This window comes from Canis lupus, chromosome 29, assembly GCF_048164855.1.
Source record: "Canis lupus baileyi chromosome 29, mCanLup2.hap1, whole genome shotgun sequence".
Classification (NCBI taxonomy): Eukaryota; Metazoa; Chordata; class Mammalia; order Carnivora; family Canidae; genus Canis; species Canis lupus.
The window spans coordinates 40856929-40878057 of NC_132866.1; the positions used below are offsets into that span (position 1 = coordinate 40856929).

At 50.3% G+C, this 21129-nt stretch overlaps 1 protein-coding gene and 1 long non-coding RNA gene across 6 annotated transcripts in view; one reads left to right on the top strand and one right to left on the bottom strand.

Moving 5' to 3' along the window:
- Positions 1 to 21129, top strand: part of ARHGAP22 (Rho GTPase activating protein 22) — a 136214-nt gene that overhangs the window by 55138 nt on the left and 59947 nt on the right. The window contains exon 1 of one of the 4 annotated variants that reach the window (XM_072806375.1): positions 17003 to 17111. The exons of the other annotated variants lie outside the window; for them this stretch is intronic. Within the exon in view, the coding sequence (XP_072662476.1) occupies positions 17060 to 17111 (52 nt within the window). The 5' untranslated portion in view covers positions 17003 to 17059. Of the gene's footprint in view, positions 1 to 17002; positions 17112 to 21129 lie in introns of those variants that run through there. 4 annotated transcript variants of the gene reach the window in all.
- On the bottom strand, positions 10614 to 16564 carry LOC140621244 (uncharacterized). Of its 2 annotated transcripts, XR_012020980.1 has the most exons (5): positions 16058 to 16564; positions 14556 to 14693; positions 11471 to 11550; positions 11006 to 11037; positions 10614 to 10704 (listed from the first exon to the last, which is right to left on the bottom strand). It is a non-coding gene; the product is annotated as an uncharacterized lncRNA (long non-coding RNA). The 2 variants fall into 2 exon arrangements; XR_012020979.1 differs by lacking the exon at positions 11006 to 11037 and having other exon boundaries at positions 16058 to 16558.

A 21129-nucleotide genomic window follows, 5' to 3' on the forward strand; every position in this document is an offset into this window, starting at 1 on the left:
TTCTGGCCCCGTGTTAGGACTGATGCATGCAAACAGGCTATCTGCAACCCGGGAGGAGGCTGGAGGCCACCACACTTACCTGTAGCTCTGAGCTCCCCCTTTACCCCCTCTCCACAATAAGCTTCTTTAAGGATAGAGTTCAAAAGCCAGACCCAGTGCTTACTAGCTACATGACCTTGGGCAAGCTGGTGGCTTCTCTGTGGCTCCATTTCTTCATGTACAAAACTCGGATATTAAAGTTTCTACAGCTTGGGTTAGGAACGGGGGTAAAGAAATTGGGTGAGTCTGTGAAGGGGTAGCAGAGGGAGCCTTATGATGATGGTGCAGCCATGTATCTTGACTGTGGTGATGGTTTCATGAAATAAAATCGCATACTGCCCCCCTCAACACGCATGCACATGCACATGCACATGCACAGCGCACACACAAGCCCAGGTGTAACTGATGGAATCTGAACCAGCTGTGTGGATTGTACCAAAGTCCGTTTCCGTTTCTATACTGTGCTGTAGTTATGTAGGATGTCTCCATGGAGGAGGCTGCGTGAGGGTGCACAGGACTTCGCTGTACATTTCTTTGCAACTTCCAGTGAATTATTTCAAAATAAAAAGGGTTTTAAAAATACCTGCCCCAAGGTGCTCTTGTAACTTTGTGCACCTATAACTTAGGTTAATATCTGTGTTAAGTATTCTGTGAAGTTCTACAAGTAGTATAACAGCTCATCTGCAAAATCAAGAAACAGAAGATAAACTTATTTTTATTTTTATTATTTTTAAGGATTTTATTTATTTATTCATGAGAGACACAGAGAGAGAGGCAGAGACACAGGCAGAGGGAGAAGCAGTCTCCCTGCCAGGAACCTGATACGGGACTCGATCCCAGGACCCCGGGATCACTACCTGAGCTAAAGGCAGATGCTCAACCACTGAGCCACCCAGGCGTCCCACTAAACTTATTTTTTAAAAAGTAGGTGGGTAACCTTTCCAAATTGTATGTTCCTGTGTGCTTTTCTTCAGCCACCAGACACCTTTTCAGATAAAATACAATACTTTCTCTGGATTCTGTAACTTTTTAGACATAGTATGTTTGTTGATTGACATTGTTTCTTAAAAATGTTTCTTTAAAAATGTTTCACCTAAGAGTACATTAAGATTATTATTTGAATATCTGCCAAACATGCTATTCAACAGTTTATTTTCACGTTTCCTGACTTTGTAGACACCTGCCTGTGACACTCCCTTACTTCACAAGGCTGCCTACCTTCTGTATGGTTTGCCACCTCGCACATCTGGCCCCAGACTAGGAATTGGCTACATGTTTGCCCACTGACCAAATGGAAGGCCCCTCACCAGGGACAACTTGCTAATTCCTCCAAGTGTAATTGATCATGTTCCTGGGGTAGCAATAGAAATTAGTTCCTTGTGTTAATATTTCTTCTGCAGGACACAAGCAACATGAGATTCTTCTTCTTTTGTCTTTTTTAAGATTTTATATATTTATTTAATAGAGAGAGAGAGAGCACACAAGCATGCAAGTGGAGTGGGGGACAAGGAGCAGAGGGAGAGGAAGAAGTAGACTCCACACTCAGCGCAGAGCCCTAAGTGGGGCTCCATCCCAGGACTCCGAGATCATAACCTGTGCTAAAATCAAGAGTCAGATGCTTAACCTATTGAGCCACCCCGGTGCCCTGCAACATGAGAGTGCTAAGGTGATTTGTTGAGTTTCTTTTTAGAAAGAGAAGTGAGAAAGGTATCCTGCAATGCAGTGAGTGGACATTATGCCTCTGTTTTCTAGATGTGGAAACTGGCACAGAGGGACAGCTTGTCCAAAGTCACACAACTAGGACAAAGTGGGGTCCAGGGTCTTACCCTTAAGCAGGCTGCCAACAGGAGCCCAGGCAGGTGCTGGGTACCAAGGCTCTGAGACACAGAGGGGCACAGCAGAAATTCCTCAAATAGAAATACCTTTACCGGATAGGAAAAGGGCAACCTGCAGAAGGAGGCATGCTCAGTGCCAGCTCAGAACAAAGATGTAGATAAAATTCTTTACAAGTGATCTCAGCTAGACTAAACTCAAGATAAATGAAGATGAGGGGAGGAATGTGGCAGGGGATTAGTGGGTGGAGCAGTTGGAGGGTCCAGGTCACCTCTGAAAAGCCACGCCCAGTGGAAGTGATGATCGAGTGGTTAAGGTGTTGGATTTGAAAAACCAAGCCCAGGTAGTTTCCTCCCATAGGGAGCCTTCAGCTTAGGAACTTTCTTAGACAAAAGGCCGATCTTTAGTCTAAGTCATTCCTGCACAAGGTATGGTCCGTGCACCTTTTGCATCAGCATCACCTGGGAGCTTGTTGAGAATGCAGATTCTTGGGCCCCACCTGGAACTACTGAAACAGAATCTGTGTGGCGGCAACATGTTCTGGGTGACTTGTGAGCATATTCAAACGTGGGAGGCACTGCTCTCCAGTGAACCAATGTCTGTGCTACCCAAGCACGGACTGTGAGCTCCTGCGGGCAAGGATTGCACTGGTGCACTCAGAGCCTGGTGCCTGGCTCTTGATAAAGTCAATCAGTGAAGGAGCACTAATTCAAAATCAAGAAGAGAGCTGAAAGTGGTGGTAGAGAGAGGGAAATAATGACAAGAAATTGAGTCTAGCTCACGGGGTGCAAACGGAGGGGCAAACCAGGGCTAATTAACCATGAGCAGATTCTGGCCCACATTTTGTTTGGCTCGTAAAATATTTTTTAAAGCAAAAAGTTTACTTATGGAAAATATAGATTTCCTTTTTTTTTTAAGATTTTATTTATTCATGAGAGACACACAGAGAGAGGCAGAGACACAGGTAGAGGGAGAAGCAGGCTCCCTACGGGGAGCCTGATGCGGGACTGGATCCCAGGACCCTGGGATCACGACCTGAGCCAAAGGCAGATGCTCAACCACTGAGCCACCGAGGCGTCCCTGGAAAATTTAGATTTCTTAGAGTAAACATGGGTCTGCTTCTTCCATATAAACAATGACAGAGACTCAATAACAGGTCCCTCTGAGACACAGCTTGAGGGCTCTCCGTTGGGCTAGAATCCCCACATGCCTCCTCCATTCATCAAACATGCCCCATCTCTCTATAAAAGTTTGAGTCTGTGAACCCTGGAATCACTAATCATAAGCTCAAATCAAAGACGGCTAGAAAATGATAGTTGGGTGTGGGTTGAATTGTTTAACGCATCCAGGCATTCATCACGTGGGCTTGTGGTTAAGGGTGAGGTGCTCAGTCACACAGTCTGAGATTCAGTTCTGTCTCAGCCTCTTCCCAAGTCTGGGGTCCTGAGTGAGTCACATAACCCCTCACACTTCTGGCTCTTCATCTGCGGAATGGCTTCAATAGAAGCGGTTCCATGCAGAGCATGAAGCCCCACACCTGGCACATAGTCAGCCATGGCTAATTCGTAAGACAGTCATTGCCACTGCCAGAGCAAAATGGCACACAGGTATACAGGCATTTATTCCCTGCATTGCTGGCATTTCAACATGAATTATGTTGATTAATTAGTGCTTATGTTAATGATCAATGTTTTCCATAAAAGGTGTGCATAATCCATAAATGTTTAAAGTTCGGTCAGGCTAAATATTTTATACACTGGAAAATGTGTACATACCAAAAGCATAAAATAAAAACATAAACCTATGAAACAGAAGCGCTAAAGATATTATCCTTCTAATAAAACTTATTAGCAGATTAAATTAATAAAATGGTCAAAAGTAGCAAATCAAACCCCATAAAATAAATTTCAATAATAACAAACACTTGAAATGAAATACTATTTGATGTTACTCTTGACTTGTGAGCCTATTTTCGTGCACATTTGTGTTTTCTAACTGTCATAAAATTTTTCTCTCTGCACTGGTGAGGAGAGGGCTCTAAGTGAAATTTCAAGCTAACTCCAAATATTTTCCTTTGAGTTCTTCATCTTCAAATAATTCATTTCTCATTCAATACTTTAGAAATTTTTATTTTCATCCCCTTTTTTGTTGTTCTTAGCAGCGACTACATCTTTTAATTGATTAGTAGCTCTGGTTTTATTTCGAAGAATTGCCTTCATCTTCTCCAGTGTTCTAGGAAGGTGGAGATCCCAGTGGGTCAGGTCAATGGAGCGCCTGGAGCAGTTCCCAGGATGATGTGTTTGAATGCCACTGGTTGGAAGGTCTTCGGACCAGAACGAGGATTTATGTTAGGATAGAGTCACCTTGGTTTTCTTCCTCCTCTATGGATGATGGCTAAAGAGAAAACTACTTTCTAAACAAGTTTACCTCAGCAGCCCCGATGGCTCAGCGGTTTAGCGCCACTTTGAGCCCAGGGTATGATCTTGGAGACCTGGGATCAAGTCCCACGTTGGGCTCCCTGCATGGAGCCTGCTTCTCCCTCTGCCTCTCTCTCATTCTGTGTCTCTCATGAATAAAGAAATAATATATTTATAAAAAAAAAAAGTTTACCTTTACTGGATCCAAACCTCTACTGTAGTATATCCTGAGTGTAAATGATTCATATATATATATATATATATATATATATATATATATATATATATATATATCTCACATATATATATATCACAAAAATGCCCATAGTTCAGCACTTTTTAAGAGCATATAATTCTGGGGGCACCTGGGTGGCTCAGTCAGTTAAGCGTCTGACTTGATTTCAGCTCAGGTCATGATCTCAGGGTAGTGAGACCAAGCCCCACATGGGGCTCTGTGCTCAGTATAGAGCCTGCTTGAGATTCTCTCTCTCCCTTTCTGTCTGGCCTTCCCCTGCTCCCTCATGTGTGTGCTCTGTCTCTCCCTCCCTCTCTCAAAAAGAAAGGAAGGAAGGAAGGAAGGAAGGAAGGAAGGAAGGAAGGAAGGCAGGCAGACAAGCATACCATTCTGGAATACCAGAATGTTAAAAGCTGGGGTTGCAATCAGTTAAAAGACTGCAGATTTGGAGGTTCTTCTGAAGGTCAGTGACACTTTTCTGGGTCGTCAGGGCGCAGCTTGCCCTGACACTTACTGAGTGTGAGGAAACAAAGCTGGAGAAGCCAAGGCTCAGAAAAGAGGGGGGAGGTCACTGTTGTCCCCAAGCCCTTTCACGTCCATCAGAGATCTCAGAATATGACTTTATTTGGAAGTAGGGTCTTTGCCTGTGCAATTAGTTAAGATGAGATCCTGAGCAGTGGAGGTGTAAGTACAGTGACTGGTACCCTTAAATGAAGAGGGAGATCTGGCCCCTCATAGACATGAGGCAGCAGGTCCTTGGGGATGAAGGCAGAGACTGAGTTGATGCAGCCATAGGACAAGGAATGCCAAGGACATTTCTGTTTTAAGCCACCCAGTCTGCGGCAGTTTGTTACAGCAGCCCTAGGAAACCAATGTCGTGGAGTTGGAAGGGAAGCTGCCAGAGCATCAGGCCCTCTCAGCAGGACCTGCTTCACTGACCTTGGGAATTCAAGCCACACTCTTAGGAGCCAAAACTCAGAAGATCTGGCTCATCATCCTCCCTTCCTGCTCCGGTGGGTGGCCCATCTTCCAGCACCCCTCTCCGCCCTGCTCTTGCGCACAGGCAGCATGCGACTCCCACTACAGCACATCAGCCCCCAGGCCCACAGCCCCACCCAGGGACTGCCACATGATGTCTGTGATCAAGTGGAAAGAACAGAGAGCTATAGAAATCTGAGAGACCTAGGAAAGAACCAGCTTGGCCTAGCTGTGAGCACTGCCTTAGAAAGTCATCATGTCTGCCTGAGCCTCCTTGGATGGTGATAATAATGGCCTGGATGGGCCTTGACAGCGATGGTGGGATGCGGCAGTGCCTGGCACAAAGCAGGTGCTCAATATGTGTGAGAACCTCCATCCCTCCCAGTGTAAGAATAGTTGAGAATCCCAGCATCCTGGAGAGCCAGGCTTCTGGGGGGGGGGGGGTGCGGGGTGCGTTGGGGTGGGTGCGCAGGCAGAGCTGGAGCAGGTGGAGACTGGCCAGCACACAGCCTCCTGCTGAAGGTGGGCAGCTCCTTCCTCTGGGAGGAAGAGGCCTGACGAGGGAGGGGAGACGGGAGACACCCGTCCTCACCACGAATACACAGGCTGAGAAAGGGCATGCAGAGCGGGAGGCTCTGGTCTGACTGCCTGTGTCTGGCACAGAGTGGTACCGCACAAATATGTGTCAGAGGACTAATGCTGGGGAAGGAAAGAACAATCCAGCAGACGTGTCTGAGTGCCCTCAGGCCAGCCCACCACACAAGAGCCTGCACAAAAGGAATGTGCAGAGCAGAGATTTCTTTTCTTTGTTTTAAATTGAGAGAAGCTGATCTTTGCTCTGTGAAGGGTCACCTAAGTGGAACTCTTGGATATGCAAATGCCTGACAAGTTAAGCAGCCAGCGTCCTGGGATAGGTTTGTAACAGGAACTTTTGTGGCTGCTGCTGGTGGCTTCCATTTTTTTATTTTTTGAGTGGTCTGGCAAAGATTGGGCCCTTCTCTGGCATGCAGCAGACATGGGGGATTTTGTCGAGAGAGTTGGGGGAGGAGAAATTTGTGCACTGATGTGCACAAAGAGCCCATGTTTTCTGGAAGGAATGAGATGGTTACACCAATAAAGTGTTTTCACACTTTTTTGATAACAAGAAATGAACATTACATCCCACTCTCCAGGGCCTAGGCACACATGGAAGGAAAGATCTCACAGAACAGTATTTTCCCTGCATGCAGAGTCCACTGACATTTTTAGTTCTATGTGATTCTATCTTATTTTAAAAAATACTGATCGAATGCAATGAAATGCCGGGACACCTGCATCCCGATGTTTCTAGCAGCAATGGCCACTATAGCCAAACTGTGGAAGGAGCCTCGGTGTCCATCGAAAGATGAAGGGATAAAGAAGATGTGGTCTATGTATACAATGGAATATTACTCAGCCATTAGAAACGACGAATACCCACCATTTGCTTCAACGTGGATGGAACTGGAGGGTATTATGCTGAGTGAAGTAAGTCAATCGGAGAAGGACAAACATTGTATGGTCTCATTCATTTGGGGGATATAAATAATAGTGAAAGGGAATAGAACGGAAGGGAGAAGAAATGTGTGGGAAATATCAGAAAGGGAGACAGAACATGAAGACTCCTAACTCTGGGAAACGAACTAGGGGTGTGGAAGGGGAGGAGGGTTGGGGGTGGGGGTGAATGGGTGATGGGCACTGAGGGGGGCACTTGACAGGATGAGCACTGGGTGTTATTCTGTATGTTGGCAAATTGAACACCAATAAAAAATAAATTTATTATAAAATAAAAAATAAAAAATACTGATCGAGACCATGACCCCCTAATAGGTTGAGTCCATAGTCTGAAAACTGCTTCTTGGTCTTGGAGTTCAGGAAATCTGTTGGGTGGCTGGACCAAGACCTAGCTGCAAGAAGGGCTCTGAGGCCATGGAAGGAGAGGACTTGAGGGTAGTGAGCCCCACCCAGGACTGAGCTAGGGAGGTGACCAACAGTGGTCCTGGGGGGTTAGCAGATGCTAGAACTGCCTCTGACTCGGCCATCTGAGGCCTACTTGTCCCCTAGAAATTGTGTCTGTGTGTGTGTGCGTGTGCATGTGTGTGATCAGAGAGAGAAGGTCTGTATGTAGAAACTGGTGGACAGTCTCCCCAAGCAGAAGGGCATGTGACAGAGGTCGTGTGTGTCTCTGGAGAGACTTGGCAGCTCTCTCCCTCTCCAAGGTTGGGGGGGGGGCATTTCCGTGGTGCCCAGCAGCCCACACAGATGCAATCTTGTGGCTACCACCACAGCCAGCTCAGGAGGGGACTGCCCCACATCCACCATGCCGCGGTAGCCCAGCACCCCGTGGGAGTGACCAGGTGAACATATCCACAGTTGTACCCCAGCGGTCCTGCGTTATCTGGCAGGGGGCCCTCTAAAATGAGCAGGTTGCTGAGGCCTGGATGGAACACTGTGGAGGACTTGCTGAAAGTGGCCCTTCAGTGGCCCTCTTGGATATGCAAAACCCTGGGGAATAGGGACTCCACCCACCCCAGCATTTATCCCTTAGTTGCCTGGCCAGTGCCAGCTTCTACTCAGCAGCCTGATGAGCATCAGGGTAGGACAGAAGCAGCCTGGACACATGCACCAGGAGAAATGGGAGGCCAAGTTGTCCTGCGTTTTCTCCTCCCACAACTAGGTGGCAGCAGCAAGCACAGGGACTCCATCCCCTACCAAAGGACTCCGCATCCCCTGTCCTTCCTGGGGTAGAATCCCACCAGCTGGGCACCCAGCCACTAAGAAAGGGAAGGGTGTTGGGCACTGAATATGTGTCAAGTTCTTTTCCTAGCACCCCAGTTAATCCTCACAGCCCTTTAGGACCTTAAGCCCCATTCATTGCCCCTACTGAAGGACCAAGGGTCTTCCAAGATGTTGGAAGTTGGAACTCAATTCAGACAGCTTTGGCAACTGGTTCAGTATGGTGGCAAAATACAAGCTTGGGCATCAGATCACCTGATGGCCTCTCATGGCACCTCACCCTTCTGAACCCCAGGGGTTCAGCCAAACCTGTATCCTTTTCCTGTGGCCATGCAAATAAACTATTTCCCAGCCTCCCCATCCAGTAAGACAGGTCACATGACTGAACTCTGGACAATTGAATGTGGGTGGGAGTGCCTGTATAGGCTGCTCTCAGCCCCTAAAATTCTGAGGTCTCCCTGCCCCCTATTCCCGTCCTCTGGCAAACAGATGGAGAGGATCCAGAGGAGGACATCAAGGTCCTAGAAGGAGCCTGGGGCCCCAAGTGACCACATGGAGCAGAGACACCCCCCCCTTCTCCCCTGCATGTGGCTCTACACAAGACGCTGACCGCAGCAAGAAAGAGCATTTATAGGGTTAAGCCACTGATATTTTGCAGTTGTTTGTTACAGTAGAGAGCATTAATTACCTGATTAATGAACTCGCTTTCTTATCTGCAACTTGGGGTTATCAGCATTCATTCTCAGGGTTGTGTCAGTAATGTACATTGCATGTAAATCTCCAAACCTAGGGCCTGGCACAGTGCAAACTCTCAAAGGCTCACCCACTGAGGTCCCTCTGCTGCACTGTCAGCAGCCACAGCAGCAATGGTGACAGCAGCAAGAAGGGCGAGTTAACCCCTAGTTGACAGTGCCATGCCTCTAGCTAGGTGGACCAGATACCAGGTGGGCCGTCATGGTGACGGGTTTCATATTCTGTGGCACATGTGGATGCTGGGAGCCTAGAAGGTATGAAGTTCCCATCTATGCAAATACTTTGCCTACTGGAGGTTTACTCTACCTGTGGAGATGCACCATCAGGAAGGATCTGTAAATGAGATGCTGAGCTAAGGGGATCACTACACACTTGAAGTGACAGATGAGAGTCATGCGGCCTGTCTCTTCCATTTACTAGCTGTGAGACCCCCACGTAAATCATTAGCCTCTCAGTGTTTCAGTTTCCCCATCAGTAAAGTGTGTGTATAATAGGATTCTTCTGGAGATTGAGTTAATATATGTAGGATGCTCAGAACAGTGCTTGGTATACAGCAGGTGCTCAATATGCATTGCTCTTCTTATGGAAGCACAACCGCTTGCTAACTCCTGGTCAAGCAGCTGAGACCATCTTCAGCCCCGACTGTGTGGAGAGACCTAATGTCACAGTCTCACCTGAGGAGGTACTGCTGAAGGTGTCCAGCCCCCCAGGCAGGGGACAAAAGCCCTCTGGGCCACGGCTGTGGCCACGCCTTTCCCATGCTACATTTCTGCTGGGGGTGGTAAAGGAAAGAAAGAAAGGCAGAAAGAGCAGGTGGGGGCAGGGGTGGGGGGTGAGACTCCAGGAAAAGACAATGGGCTTTGTAAAATCCCTCTCTGGGCAGTCTGGCCAACTTCAATGGCTGCAGGCCACATGAACAGCAAGAAAAAATGTGGCCCAGGAATCTCTCCCCAACGATCCCCCTTGTCTTTGTGGGAATTTGGAGCCGCAGACACATTCCTTCCATGAACAACGTTCACAGCAGCTGAAGACCCACTGGCCAGAGCTGGGGAAGCAGGCTGGCACCTCTGGGGCCCTGCCCCCCAGTGAGCCTTTCCCTTGAGGAGTGAGCATGGCAAATGTGCAGGAGAATGGACTCCTGCTAGCAGACTTCAGAGCCCACTCTGGCAGAGACCGACTGCTCCCCAGCACTGCACACCCCTCTCAAAAGCCAACTGTCCAGTTTGTGCAGCTGTTTTGCCCTAATCTGTCACCCAGAAGTAGAAACTAGCCGTCTTGGACAGAATTCCCACCTCTTAGAGACGGGAATTCACTTTTTTCTAAGCCAAGTACTTCCCAACTTAATAGGAAACAATTTCTCAATGCTCTAAAATTCTTTTAAGATGGAGGGCTGCAAACTACAAAAACACACAGGCCAACTCTGGCTTACCACCTGCTTTTGCAAATAAAGTTATATCGAAACCCAGCCACACCCATTCATTTCTGTGCGATCTATGGCTGATTTCATGCTATAAGGGCAGAGTTGAGTAGCTGCTATGGAGACCATATGGCATACAGGGTTTAAATATGTTTGTGAACTACCTCTTAAAAAAAGTTTACTGGTCTTGGTTTAAAGTAGAATATATTATATTCACTTATTCACTTATACTCCCATGTTATTCCACAAAGGATTTGAGATGGCTTCTGATGAGACACCTAGAATAAAATGAAGATAACACAATAGTAATTATTTAAAAAATTAAGGATCAAAAAGAAAAAGAATTAAAAAATTAAGGATCAAAGAGAATGCAAATAAAAGTAGAAAAGCAGGGGTGCTTGGCTGGCTCAGTCAGTAGAGCATGCACCTCTTGATCTTAGGATCATGAGTTTGAACCCCATGTTGGGGATAGAGTTTGCTTTAAAAAAAACAAAAAAAACAAAAAAAAACAAGTAGAGAAGCAAAACGAGGACACAAAGGCATGGTTGTGAGGACCTACTTTAGGGCCTTCATACTTGCCAACACCAAACTTTAAACTTTCCCTGAGCTTCCTGGCAGCCAAAGGGAAAAAGAGAAATGGAAGTTAAATCTCATTAAAAGAAAGGAAAAACAGACCCATCCTTATGGAATCAATAGCCTTTTCTAGCACAAAGCAGTGTGGGCCTGCTTCTAACAGACTTCCATTTCCCCCAGAGTCACATACTTTATTTTAAAAAAAGAAACCAGAACAATGAGTCTGTAAAGTGAATAGCAAAGGCAATGTTGTTGACAATGGATAATATGGGAAGAGGGGTGCTAGTTACCATGTTTAATCAGATATTTAATTCCAAATCAGTTAGCTTCTGTGCACTGTGGAAAAGTGCACAAAACACATTTTGAGATATGGGTAAGCAGCTTCCCTTCTGCTTATCTTTTCTGCAGATCTCTGTTTCAGAGCAAAAACCGAAACTGACTGGAGATAGCCTTAACTTGTCACTAAATTACCTTTCAGTGCATGGCACAAAGCAGGCCCGCAAGAAATGCTTGATGTGGGGTGGATCTAGCCTCTCCGGACCTCAGATTTCCTATGAAAAGTGAAGAAGTTGTACTCAACTGTAATGTCTTTCCAGTTCTAGAATGTCTTTGCATCTTGGTGGTATATACATGGTGTGTGCACCCTGGATTTTGGCCAAAATCCTAGCACAGATCAGAACTATGATGGGAGGAGACAATGAGAGGGGGAGGCAGCCTAGATGGAGACCTATACCTCCTGGAGGCAGGAGGCAGGGTCCGGTTTTTAGGAAGGTGACGTGTGGTTGTCAGACTGCCCCAGATTCCAGTGTGGGCTCTCCCACCCTCCAGCTGTGTGACCTTGAGAACTCCCATAGCCTGAGTGGGTGTCCATATCCTCTCCTGTGAAAGGAGCGTGCTCACCGACACTGAGCTGTTGTGGACGTGAAATGAGATGCTAGTGCCAGCGTGAGTGAGGTTTGTGACACACTGTCTACAGAGTGCCTTTGTCTTCAAGAAGCCCCTTCTACAGGTGCCAGGGCCACCAGGAAGTAGCCCTGACTCTGAAAAGCTAAGAGAGCAATGAGCATCCCATGGTTTTCCAGCCAGATGTGGTCCAGCCCTTCACAGGACCTGTCTTTTCTAACCCGTCTCACCTACAGATATACCTTAGACCCATGGGGCAGTGAATTCAACACCAACTGTTGTCCCTTTGCCCTCCAAAATATCTCCCGGAGAGCTCAGGCTCCAAAGCAAGACAGGCCGGTTAGATCTCAGACACTAATTAGCTGTGTGACCTAATGCAAATTACTTTAACTCTCTGTGCCTCAGGGTCCTCCACTTTAAAGTGGAAATAACGACCATACCTAACACGGAAGTTGGCTCTGAATTCTAATGGAATGTCAAGCTCTTAGCCCGGCACGCAGGCATAGCCAGACAGTGTTGGCTCTCAAGTATTGTGTATTACTCCCCATGTTCAGTTGTGTTACTGCATAACAAACTACCGTGAAGGTTAGTGACTTAGAACATCTTATTTGATCACTATTCTACAGTGTGGGCAGGGCTCGGCAGGCTCAGCTCATCTGGGCTCTCCGTATATGGGCTGGAGGATCCACTTCCAGGGTGACCTCACTCACCGGGCTGAAAGAAGAGGCTGCTGGCCTTAGCCTTGGCCCTCCCTGTGGTCTCTCTGCACTTTAAGGCTGGGCTGCTTAGAGCGTGGCAGGTTCAGGGCAGTTCCCCTGCTCACAGCAGCAGAAGCTGCCAAGACTTCTTAGGATTTACACCCAGCGCTGGCCCAGAGTCATTGCTGTCACCTGCTGGTTAACGCAGGTCAAAGGGCAGCCCAATTCAAGGGGAAAGAGCACACAGGTGGGAGACCTGGGAGGTGTGGTCACCAGGGTCACACATCCTACCTGGTCTCCCTCTCCTCTTCTTGCTGCGTCCAGGCCTTGTAGCTCTCATGTGACTGCCTTTTGCTTCTTAGCTTCTTCCTGTCCCGGTCGCCCCTTTCTGGTCCCCACTTCAGGCCAGTGCCAGGCTGATGAGTCAGGACCACAGGCTGCCTCATTTTCCCCTACCCTAGATGGCCTGCTGCACTGTCCTGCCCTAGAATCTAGCTCCTCAACATGATCACAGCACTGCCTTGTTGGAGGACCATTCTTATGCCATCCCTTGAGGAGTTGGTCTCCTCTTCATGTCTCAGTGCTCATCTCAAAAACCTCTGCTCTGTAGAGCCCTTCCTGACTTTCTTCAGCACTGAGTCGCTGTCTCCTGCAGAGCTCTCAGGATGTCGTCTTGGCCTCCACAGAGCTCAGGCCTTGGACTTTCTCAGGTGTTCAGTTGTGCTCAATCATAGTTTGGTACATGGATGCATGAATGAATGATCACCATAGCCCCCAAAGCTATTCCTGTGACTAGGGTGCCATGACCCCATTTCTACTGCTACCCTGGGCTGCCCAAGGCTGGGCTCACACCTTGAGATGGTACCATGAGAGTGTCTTGGGTATGTCAGGGAGGAGCAACCCGACCCTACAGAGAGGTATAAGGACCAGCGCCTGAGTTTCCTAAGCAAATCCCTTAATGGCCGAGGGCATTTCTGGAACTAGGAGCTCAGGCTGCATAAAGCCAGGATCCCAGCAGCAATAGCAGCATCCTTCCTAGACAACCCCATATCCTCACTTTGAAATAGAAATAAGCAGCAGAAGGTGGAGCTCTGGGTGGATGGGGGTAGTTCCAACTTCACAGGGACTTTGTCCTCCAAATCTGCACCAAATCTTCCTCCCAGAGCCCACTGCACTCACTGGAAACCCAGCCTCAGACCAGCCTGGGTGGCTAGAGGTTTAGTGCCGCCTTCAGCCCAGGGTATGATTCTGGAGACCTGGGATCGAATCTGGCGTTGGGCTCCCTGCCTGGAGCCTGCTTCTCCCTCTGCCTGTGTCTCTGCCTCTCTCTCTCTCTCTCTCTCTCTCTGTGTGTGTGTGTGTGTGTGTCATGAATAAATAAATAAATAATCTTAAAAAAAGAAAGAAAGAAGAAAGAAAGAAAGAAAGAAACAAACAAACAAACAAACAAACAAACAAACAAACAAACCCAGCTTCAGATTCTGGCTCTGCTTCCCTGTCATGTGCAGGATGTTGGCCTCTCAGCTCAGAAAGAGATCTCAGAGCCCCCTATTATCCCGACTACTCTTCCGAAGTGGGTTGGCTTAAGCTCATCTAGAGCCTTGTATTACTGAGTGATCTTGATGTTTGGGCTCAATTCAGGATGATTTGGAGTCATGATCAATTCAGGGGACAGAGCTATATTGAAGGAGTTTGTTTTTTTCAGGCAAATCCCATGCTCAGTATGTGCTTTTCCAGTTGTATCCCATAACTCTATGCCTAAATGAGGAAATGCCATCCATCTATCCATCCACCCACCCACTTGTCCATCCATTCATCCACCCACCCACCCATCCATCTGCCCACTCACCTACCCATCCATCCATCCACTCACCCAACAATCCATCCATCCACCCACTCACTCACCCACCCACCTACCCATCTATTCATTCATCCATCTTGGTTCTATCACTTACCGCTTCATTGGTCTTGGGCAAGTTTCCTCATTTCCCTGAACTCTTGTTTCTTCCTCTGTAAGTTGAATCTAATGTCATCTACCTCATAGGATTGTCCTATGGTAACTGTGATATTAGCACTTGTGAATTGCCTGACACCTGGTAGGAAGCATATAGTGAATGTCATTTTGTCTTCCCTTTTAAGGAATAGACACATAACTAGAAAACCATAAAAAGACAATGAATAATCAGGAATTAAAATGTTTGAAAGCAAGGGCAATACTGGTAGAAGTTCTTGCCTTGCTTTCTATCTCCTAAACTGTCCTGGGAGTTGATATTTAAAGTCACTTTGAAAAGTCGAGTATTGGGATCCCTGGGTGGTGCAGCGGTTTGGCGCCTGCCTTTGGCCCAGGGCACGATCCTGGGGACCCGGGATCGAATCCCACGTCGGGCTCCCGGTGCATGGAGCCTGCTTCTCCCTCTGCCTGTGTCTCTGCCTCTCTCTCTCTCTGACTATCATAAATAAATAAAAATTAAAAAAAAAAGTCGAGTATCCAAAATATATTTGAACTGTTCAATGGGGATGCTGACCCTCTATAATAGGCTCATTTGAAATGATCCTGCTTTGCTACTTCCTCTTAGAAAGATAAACAAGCAGCCCACAATGGCCGCTCTGATGTTTTCTTTTAAATCTTGCTTTCCAAATGTAGGACTTGGCCGTTGGACAATCACCCGGGGGCTCACTCCCCGCACATGCTCTCCGTGAATGCAGGGAGCTCCAGCTTGGAATTCCTGGGGCCTCATTAAGCCTGCTGTGACTAAGTGATCTTGCCTGGTGCTAAAGCTGTTTAAAATGACTTGGCAGCAACCAGAAGTCAGGTTTCTCCGTTTTTTTCTCACTTACTCCTTCTTTGTAACCCCCACCTACATGTCATGAAATGAAAACATCTTTCTTTCCAGATCTAGTGCAGGACAACCCTTCTCTCTCCCTGAAAAAGCCTCATCCTAGTCCTTCTGGAGATTAAGGAGAGGGGGGCAGAAATCTGCCCCTTTGTAAATGTCTCCTTTGACTAAGACGTGACTGCTGGGAAAACTCTTCTCTGCTCTAACCCATTCTTTCCTCCCGTCTTGCCCTCACCCTGCTGAACTCTTCTGCTCTGGCCACAGGCAGCCTGGCCTGGCAGCTGCCTCCCTCCTGGGTCGCCTCTGTTTCCCCAAGATGGGTGCAAGGGAGATAATCCCAGGGAAGCCAAGGCCATCAGAGGCTCACCGCAGCCCTTTCAGGGAAGGAACAGATCCCAGGAACTGGAGGGCTGAGAAAGAACCTGGTGTTTAATCACACAATATGTAAATGTGCCTTCTTTTAAGAAATTAGACCACTATCCACATGCTAAGGTGACATCGTCTTTTAGTCGCCGTCTACGTTCCTTGTTTCCCTCCCATAGGTCTTTCTAGACCCAAGCACCTAGAGCAGTGCCACACACAGGGCACGCCGGTGATGCCGTGTAGGTGTGTGTGTTTACCCAGGTGCTGTGAACCCACGGATCTCAAACAGCTCCGGCTCCCTGCTTGGATTTTCGTGTCATGAAAATGCCCACGTAGTTGACGATCCCCTTTCCCACGAGCATTTGGTTGGTGTCAGTCTCTTGCGCTCGCAGGCAGAGCCGAGGTGGGCGGCCCGGGCGGGTTTTCTCCGGCGGGTGAGCGCGCTCTCCCGTGGGGGTGGGGTCGGGCCGAGAAGGGAACCGTCCACGCGGGGCTCAGCATCTGTTTGAAGACGAGCAGCCTCTACCCGCCGGATCACTGCGCCAGGAGCGCCCCTGCCCAGGTCCCCGCCAACGCCGGTGACCGCGCGCGTGACCCGGGGGCTGTGGTGTCGCGTGTGGGTCGCGGGGACACCTGTGCCGGCGACTCGGCCGGTCCTTGGGGAGGCCGACTGGGGCGGCTCCGGTCCTCCGCCTTACGGAAGCGAAACGCAGGGCGCGCAAGGAGCTTGACACCCTCAGACCTTTAACGGGCGCCAAGGGACATCTGAGACGGCGCCACCTGCCTCACCTTTCCGGTGGAGAAAGCCTCGGCGAGGGTGCGGGCGGCCCGGGTGCGCTGCCTTCCTGCCCGCGCGTCGCGGCGTCGGGGTGAGCCGGGGGGGAGGGGGAGGGGCCGCGGGAGGGGGAGGGGGAGGGGCCGCGGGAGGGGGAGGGGGGAGGGGCCGCGGGAGGGGGGCGCCCGCCTCGCCCGGCCCCCGCTTGGCTCCGGCGCGCGGAGGAGGCGGCCGGAGGCCTCTGGGTCCCGCACGGCGCCCCCTGGCGGCTCCCGGCGGGAGCGCAGCCCGGGGCCCCGGAGCGCAGCGGGCGGCGGGGCGGGGCGGGGCGGGGCGGGGACCGGGGCGGGGACCGGGGCGGGGACCGGGGCGGGGGCGGGCGGCTCGGCTGGCGCGGTCTGCGCGTCCTGCTGCCCAGCGGCGCCCTCGGACGGCGCGGAGCGGGGCGGGCAGCGGAGCCGAGCGGCGGGCGCGGACGGCGGCCATGGGGCTGTGCTGCTGCCGGGACCGGAGGGGACACCTGCCGGCGCCCCAAGGTACTGGCGCGCACGTGCGCCGCGGGCCGGGCCGACGCTCCCGCCGGGGCCAGAGCCGTCTCGGGCCTCGGCCGCCACCTGTCCGCGGCCGCCCAACACCTGCCGCCGCCCGGAGGCGGTTCGCGGGGCCGCGAGTCGGCGGGAGCGTCGGGACCTGGGAGCGCGCGTGCGGGGCGGGCGGGGCGGGCGGGGGAGCGGCAGGGGGAGGGCAGGGGGAGGGCAGGGGGAGGGCAGGGGGAGCCCGCGGCGCCCGGCCCCGCCTCCGAGGCTCGCCTCACCCGCCGAGGGGGCGTCCGTCTCCCGCGCCTCGCCCGCGCCCCGGGCCCGGGGCCCCCGGCCGAGCCCCACAGCCGCGGCACCGCGTGCGGGGCTGATCCCGCCGGGAAGCGGGCCGCGGAGCCTTGGGGCAGCCTGAGGCCCTGCCTCCCCCGGGCCGTGGCCCTCCCGGCCGCCCCCTGGACCGGCCGAACCGACCCCTGCGGCCGCGCCCCCAGTAGAGCTCCAGCTCTCCGCAGCGCTTCCCAAACTCACCTGCCCCTAAAACTCATCTCACCCCCCTCCTCCTGCCCCCACAACGTGCAGACCCATAGCCCCCCTCACCTGTTGGATAGGCCCTGGGGGGGACCTCCCCGGTGACTGCCAAGACGAGGTGCCTCGTGTGGAAACCATGAGGCCAGTGTAGGCTTTAACAGAGGGGCCTCAAGGACTGGCTCCTTGAGAAATACATTCTGGATCCAGATAAAGGTACAACCGTCAAGCAGCTCGAAGGGCCCTTGTCAGTTGATAACGATGCCACAAATGTACGGGTTTATTTCACAAAGGGTCTGAGATAGCCTGCAGCAAACAAGCATGATTTAAAAAGTGAACAGGATTCTACACTTAAACAGAACTCACTGAGCAAAGAGAGAAAGGAGCGCAGTTACCCTGGCCCTGATACTCTCTGTGCGGGGCACCTGGGTGGCTCAGCCGTTGAGCATCTGCCTCCGGCTCAGGGAGGCTCAGGCCGTGATCCCGGGGTGGCCTAGTGCCGGATCGGGTCCCGCGTTGGGCTCCCTGCACAGAACCTGTTTCTCATTCTGCCTGTCCCCCCCCCCCCCGCACCCCCCGTCTGTCATAAATAAAAATCCTTTCAAAAGAATACTCTGTGCTTGAGACTCTCTGCAGCCACAACCAAATAGGAAATGTGACCAGTTGCACAGCTCTCATTGCCTAAAGCAACAGTTTTCTTAGCACTTGATTTTGAAAAGAAGAAAAAGAATTTTGTCTGTGTGGCTTTTTGTTTGGAGGGAGGGGACTGAGAGTGAGTCTTGACTATTCCAGGAGCCTGGGCAGTGGTAGGACCCAGAAGGCAGAGTTTGCTGCAAGCTGGCTGAGGGCAGGTCAGAGAGAGCAGCTAGGATTTCCTTGGGGGCTGGCTGAACTAGGGCTGCTTAGGCCCCATCCTGCCTGACCCTTCTCAGGAAACAGGGCAAGGGGTGGAGGCTGGGCCTCTGAAGCCAGGGTGGATTTGCTCCGCGTTGCTTAGGGAGGGTACATGCTCAGTTAGCAGCCCTAAAAGGGAGCCAGGGGCATCTCCTTCTAGCTTTGTCTTCTGGGGCTGTGGTTGCCCTTACTACACCCATCCAGGTGAGGAACCCATCTGATATAGGAGTGTTTCCCCGCTTGGCACCCCACCCCCCATCTGGAGTCACAGCTAGCCCCAGCAGCCTGCGGCCAGAGACCCCGTCCAGCCCACATGGTCCCCCCAATCCCTGTAAATTAACAAAACTGGCCAAGTCTGGAGGGAGAGGGGACAGGGAACACTGTGACACACAATTGCTTGCCCTAAGAATGGGTGGCCAGCCCACCACTGCCAGGCAAGAGAGATTTCCTGTGGTTCAAGGAAGGCAGATAATTTGTTTTTTTAAATGTAGTCTCCAAAATGTTTAAGTGTTATTGCCTCATTTAATAAATCTGGCCAGATCTGACTAGGCCAGAACAGTTTGGACCATTGTGCAAAAATGAATTCTGCCATAAACTGGGAGGGGGAGGAGTGGTTCCCCCTCATCAAATAATCTTGGAAATCATGAGTTATCAGTATTTGGAAGGTTTTTTACTGTGAGACTTCTCAGTGCTTTTAACCCAATGGTGCCACTGTGTATCTCTAAGTCAGGTGGATTGTAGGTACAGTCTCCAAACCTTCACCCAGGGAACCTACTTTCCATGGAGCACCTCAGCACCCACATCTTTGGACACATTTTGAGAAACGTTACCTTTTTTTTTTTTTTTTTTAATTTTTATTTATTTACTTATGATAGTCACAGAGAGAGAGAGAGAGAGGCAGAGACACAGGCAGAGGGAGAAGCAGGCTCCATGCATCGGGAGCCTGATATGGGATTCGATCCCGGGTCTCCAGGATCACGCCCTGGGCCAAAGGCAGGCGCCAAACCGCTGCGCCACCCAGGGATCCCGAGAAACGTTACCTTAAACATGAAACAGACTCAGTTGTCATAGCTGTGACGTGATGCCTCTTTTTCCAGGGCGTGTGTTGTGTGTTTAGCTGCTGCGACTACCTGGGCAGGGAGCTTTCTGACTTTCCAGACTAGAAATGTGTGTGGCTATTTCATTTAAGAAAAGATTGAAAGAAAAAAAAAAAGAAAAGAAAAGATTGAAAGAGCGTCTATTAGTCATTGATGTAATTTAAAATCTCCCAAGACAATAGCTGTTGTTAATGGATTTCATTGTTGGATATTTATGAAGCAAAACTTTTAGAACAGAATATTTGACTGTGTTGCCCTGTGTGAAACTGTACTGGGTAAAGTAGAAAAGCTCAAATAATCAAGCCCTTGAAGAGAGCCTCAGACATCTCCCAGGTGCCAGAGTCAGCACGGTGGATCTAGTTAGTCATCATGCCTCTATATCCAGAGCCTGGTATTCCCTGCAGGAAACACAGCTCACCCACTAGTTGCAGAGCCTCGGGTGGGCACTGTGGTTCCGAGGAGGGATTGCTACAGATGCGTTTCGGACATGATTTGTGGTGATCTTAATCACACTTAACTATCACACACAAGACAGATCGCTGCAAATGGGGGCAGTCCTGGGTCCCTGGTGCTCTTGGAGAAGCCAAAAGTTCAGTGAGCAGGATCTGATGTGTGGAGAAGGATTACCCCTCCTCAAAGCAGAGGGCAGATGTGCTTGATCTGAACTCTGAGAATACTTTGATTTCATTGTTTCTAGGCAATGCTTCCAGATGCTTCCACCATGTAGAGCTCTAGGGTGGGTCTGTTTAATGGCAAGTTTCATTTTTTTCTACTTTGCCTTGTGGTCCAAGGCTGAGACTTAGAGGAAGAAGTGGTCCCGGAATACCACACTGAAGCAGCTTTTGTTCAAGGCTGGGGTGGGGTGGGGGGCAATCAGGGCAAATCAGTGTACTTTGAGGTACACTGGCCCCCTGCTGCATCTTCATCCCCAAATTCACCCTCCCTGCTGTTCTCAGCACTGGGAGCCCTCCTCTGTTTTCCAGGATCTTGTCCTCTGTCATGTCCCCTCTCTCCCCATCACCCCCATCTTCCCTTCTGCTGGCTCCTTGTCAGCCCACAAACCTGTCCAAGTCACTCATCAGAACATGTTCTAAAAACCAGCTTCTTGCCCCTGTGTACACCACAAGCCCCGCCCTTGTGTCCTCTCCAACACCAGTCGGCCTCCCTGCCTCCCCCTTCTCCCCGTGGACATCTCCTTGCCCCCTGTGCTGGACCTGGTGAACAGTCCTGGTGCTCTGAGCACTTGGGAGCCTGCTCAGTGACCCATCTCTGCCCTCCTCCTTCCCCACTGAGGCTGCCCCTGCCCTGCCCTTCTAGCTCCTCTTGGCCCTGCCCTCTTTAATGCACCAAGTTCAGCTGGGAATTCCAATTCATCTTCTGCACTCTGTTTATAAGTCTCTCCCAGAAATCTCACTAAGGACCCTGATAATTGTGCTCGCTTTTCTGTAAGCAGCCCCCTAAATCCTTTGTCCCCATCCCAACCCCCGCAGTGCCCATCT